The 4417-nt window shown below is 27.7% G+C and overlaps 1 protein-coding gene across 1 annotated transcript; it reads left to right on the plus strand.

Annotated features, from left to right (window-relative positions):
* The first annotated feature begins 2111 nt into the window (after window positions 1-2111).
* Window positions 2112-2982, plus strand: LOC114075066. The gene is made up of 2 exons (XM_027913300.1): window positions 2112-2197; window positions 2460-2982. The coding sequence occupies exon 2, from the start codon at window positions 2467-2469 to the stop codon at window positions 2857-2859; it is 393 nt and encodes a 130-aa protein (XP_027769101.1). The 5' UTR covers window positions 2112-2197; window positions 2460-2466; the 3' UTR covers window positions 2860-2982.
* Window positions 2983-4417: the final 1435 nt, after the last annotated feature.

Below are 4417 nucleotides of genomic sequence, written 5' to 3' on the forward strand. Positions count from 1 at the left end.
TTAATCGTTAAGATTTTGAACTTATAATTTTTTTCCTCTTAGCTCTTCTCTTCTAAGATTTCTTTATGATTCATCTATGACAGGGACAATTATTTTGTTTAGAAGGTTTAATTGAAGAATTCGTTGATATGTATTTAATTACATTTAAAATTTCAATTTTCACCATAAGATTTAATTTTAAAAAATTAAAAGGTTGTTTTGTTTTCTACTTTAAGCCAATTATAGTATTCAAAAACGCACATTTTTAATTTATTTTAATTGCATCATTATTGTAATTCCCAAATTTTAAGTTTGTGTGCAACACATTATTAGTTGATATTCATTTGATTTTTTTTTGTTCTAATATTACTCAACACATGCAAATTTTTAACTAAATTCTTCCCTAATTAAAGGAATTATCTCATTCTTTGACGTATTATTTAATTAATATGTTGAGTCGTCATAGTCATACACTTAAATAATTATCTATGAGATTAGGAAAATTTGCTACGTTAATCACGGAAATTACGTAATTAGTTATTTAAAATATTGCCACAATTTTTATATCTAAATATTCCTCGAGGATGTATTTAAACTACTAAAAATAAGAATTAGTGAGAAACAAGTTTTGTAGCTAAACAATAATATCCATTATTAATTCTAATTAGAGACAAATTAGTGATGATTATCACAAAATTTTGTTAGCAACGAATAAATTAGTGACGAAGTTCATAACTAACTACAAAATAAGATATTTAACCTACAAAGCATGATATCCACTATATAACTAAACCTTATTTCATTCTAAGCAACTTTTGAAAAAACTCATAATAATTCCACCCATTCAGCTTAATCAATACTTTTGACACTTGTAATAATTCACGTTGATATATGTTATTGATTTTGTGTAAAAGTATACAAAGAAGCAAGTGAAGCAATTTTATGTACACCAAAATTGTTAAAGTCATTAACGACATTTATATATCATGGAACTCAGAGTTTATATAACTTCCTACTAGATGCAAACTCATGATGAACTTCACCATTAATTTCAACGGAACTGCATCCATAGCTTCTTTCTCTATGTTTAGTAACAAACCTCGTTATAACAATTATTCACTATAAATATCAAACATATAGTAATTTTCAAGTATGAATATCTAAAAAAAAAACGTATTTAAATGGTATATAATATCATAATTTCGCGAGGAAAAACCACTAGTGTTTGTCTTTTTCTCATTCATAATCTTTGTATTTATTTGGCTTAATTGATTTACAATACATTCCTACACGTCAAATGATATCAGTAAGGGAGCCACATAATTTAGAGGGGTCAACTGAGGTAAAAACATTTTGTATGGGTAAAAATTGTTATCTCCTGTATTTAGATTAATAAATCAGAAAAAATAAAAGATGAAAAGAAAACACAAAGAACTATTCGAGTACACAGATGTCACTGTATATCCTTAAGAAATTTAACCCCCTTAAATATTTGAGGTTGCAAATTAATTCCTCCCAAGATAAAATTGGATGATCTATTAAAGAAATTGTGGTACCTCAAACTTCGATAATTCAACAATCAAAATGACAGCAGCGAGTAATACACACAGACAATTTCGATCGATTTTATTTTGTAAGAAATGTATGCAAAGAATTCGATGCAGAAAAATGAGAGAAAATCTCTCTATTTATAGCCAACAAAGGGTAAAGGTCGCAACTCTTTGGAAATAAGATAACCTTTCAGAAAGATCACAACCTTTAGAAAAGGCACAATCTTTCAAACGCTCACAATCTTTTAGAACGTACACAACTTTTCATTAATATCACAACCTTTCGGCAAAGTCGCAATCCTTCAGAACCCAACAAAAATATCATATATTAACAGATGAATTTCAGATAAATACTTTCACTATAACGAGGTTTGACTATATCCCACAAGTTACGTCGAAATCTACCATTCGTGAGATTACATTAAATCAATTGTTATCATAACTCGTAATTATTATTTTTCAGTAAAATGAAAGTTTAAATCAAATTAGTTCTAAAAAAAAAAAATTGAACCGATATTTCTGAAAAATATAAAAGAGTGCAACGGTACGAATTAAAAATGCCGCCATTGTTCCAATAGACACATCGTTTCTTCTTTTCACTATAAATACAAAAAAATAAATAATTTCTTTTTTTCATTCTTTATTCCTCGACTCCAAGAAATTCAAAGGTTAATAATTTCTCCCTCCAAAAAATTATTTGAAAAATCTACGATTTTCTAGAAAATAAAATCGTAATCATAAAAAAAAAACTCTGTTAATTTGTAATAATGCAATTAGTATTGTAAATTGTGATAATTTTACAGTCGATATTGTGATGAGTAATTAACAACTTGCATTGTAGTAATTTTATAATTTTTTACAGTTTCTTAGTGTAATCATATGGTTATTTGATTATATATTTGAAAATTTATCAAATAATGTTATTTTCAGGTAAAAAATGACGGATCAAAAGGTGGAGATTAATGTGGACGAGAAGAAAGAGATTGATTTGAACAAGGAGTTTGATCCAATTGAGAAAATTGTTTTATTGGAGCGCGAAAATGATTTGTTGTTGAAGAAAGTTGAAATGTTAGAAGCGACTCGAAAAGTTGAAATTGAAGAGAAGGAAATAGAAATTAGGGCACTAAAGCAACAACTTGAGGAACAAGAGCAAAGGTGGAAAAATAGGCAGGATTTTTTTGCATGGCGAAGTATGAGTTGGCGAAAAGGTAGAATTAAAGAGTTGCTTGATAGAATATCGGAATTGGAAAACAAATTGAATTGTATGGAGGAAGCGATTGCCATGAAGGAACAAGTTGGTGAATCTTCCGCTGCGAAAGCAGAGAACTGATGTAGTGCTCGTGTGTTTTTAATTATGTTATTATTACTATGCATTTTTTATTGATCTAAATTTATTGAATTGATATGTAATTGCGTTTTTTATTGAACTTAAATCAGTACTTATTTGTGTTTATGCAATGTGTGTAGTGTTACTTTTTGTTGTATTTATGAAAGTTGAAGTCTTACACTTATCGAAAAAATATTAAATTAACTTATGAAATTTAGACAATGATCGATCATAGTTTGTTCAAAGGGATGTTTAGATAGTTTTGTAAAAAATACGATGGACAGAAATAATAAAAGATCATTTGCTAAACGACTGTCTCATAATAGAAAAAAGGCAAAAAATTCATGGACTAATTACTACATGTATAGACAAATTTCTACTTCTCTATGTATGTCTATTACACTGCAATAAATATAACTTTTAGCGGCATTAAATATTGATACTAATAAAGATTGCTAAAGTTTTTATCGGCATTAGTTAATTGCCATTAGGACCAACGTCGCTAAAGGCTTTAGGGATATATACAAAGACAAAGAGTGATAATTGTTGCTAAAAATACATATTTAGCGACAATTAAGAATACCGCTAAATAATCATTTTGTTATAGTGTTATTTTCTGTATTAGAATTTATGTGGTACTTTTCGAAGTTTAAAAGTTGATTTTTTATAATTTAAACTACATGAATTTGGACATATAATTTCTAACACATTAGGCAGTGCAACGAAAATGACAAATAGAAGTTAAACTTTTTAATGTTAAGGACAATTGAGGTTCAATAGATGAACAAATTAAAGTTATTTCTAACACGTTATGTGCATATTTTTTACTATTGTTTTCGTTTATCAAATAAAATTGAGAATTTTTTTATCTCCAAATGAATATATGGCATAGATAAGCCTTTTTATCATGGCATGGATGCGTCTTTTTCCAAATAAAAAGGGCATAGATGAGCCTTTTGTCATTGCATGGGTGATTCTTTTTTTAAAACGGAAATGACATAGATAAGTCAAACTTTAAACGAGTAACACAAATAAGCGTCTTGTCAAAGTTGAGTTGTATATTTAAGTATTTTTCCCATAAAAATATGTCATATAAAATAATTAAGTTTCTTGTTCAAGTCTTTAAAACTAAAAACATGTCTTCGTACTTCAAATTGAAGGGCAAAACTATCATACTTCATATAGTTCAAAAACAAAAATTGGATGATTTTTATATTTGAGCAAAAAACATAACGAATGATCGAACTAACCCATTTTAAATAATTCCGCGATATATTTGAATTTTGAATAATGTACCCTTTTGTGACAGTTGAGAAGTCGCTAGGTTTCTCCAACAGACACATCGATTCTTCAATTAAAATTTTACATTTCATCAATATATATATATATATATATATATATATATTCCAAATACCTTTAGAAGGTTTTACACATGATATGAAGGATTCAAACGGAACTCTAATTTTACTCTTCATTTCTATGCCCTCAACTTTATTTTTGTGTGTATTTGGAGTTCTATTTGAATCCTTCATATCATGTGGAGAACTATTTGTTTAGAAGA

The sequence above is a fragment of the Solanum pennellii genome, chromosome 12 (assembly GCF_001406875.1).
Source record: "Solanum pennellii chromosome 12, SPENNV200".
NCBI lineage: Eukaryota > Viridiplantae > Streptophyta > Magnoliopsida > Solanales > Solanaceae > Solanum > Solanum pennellii.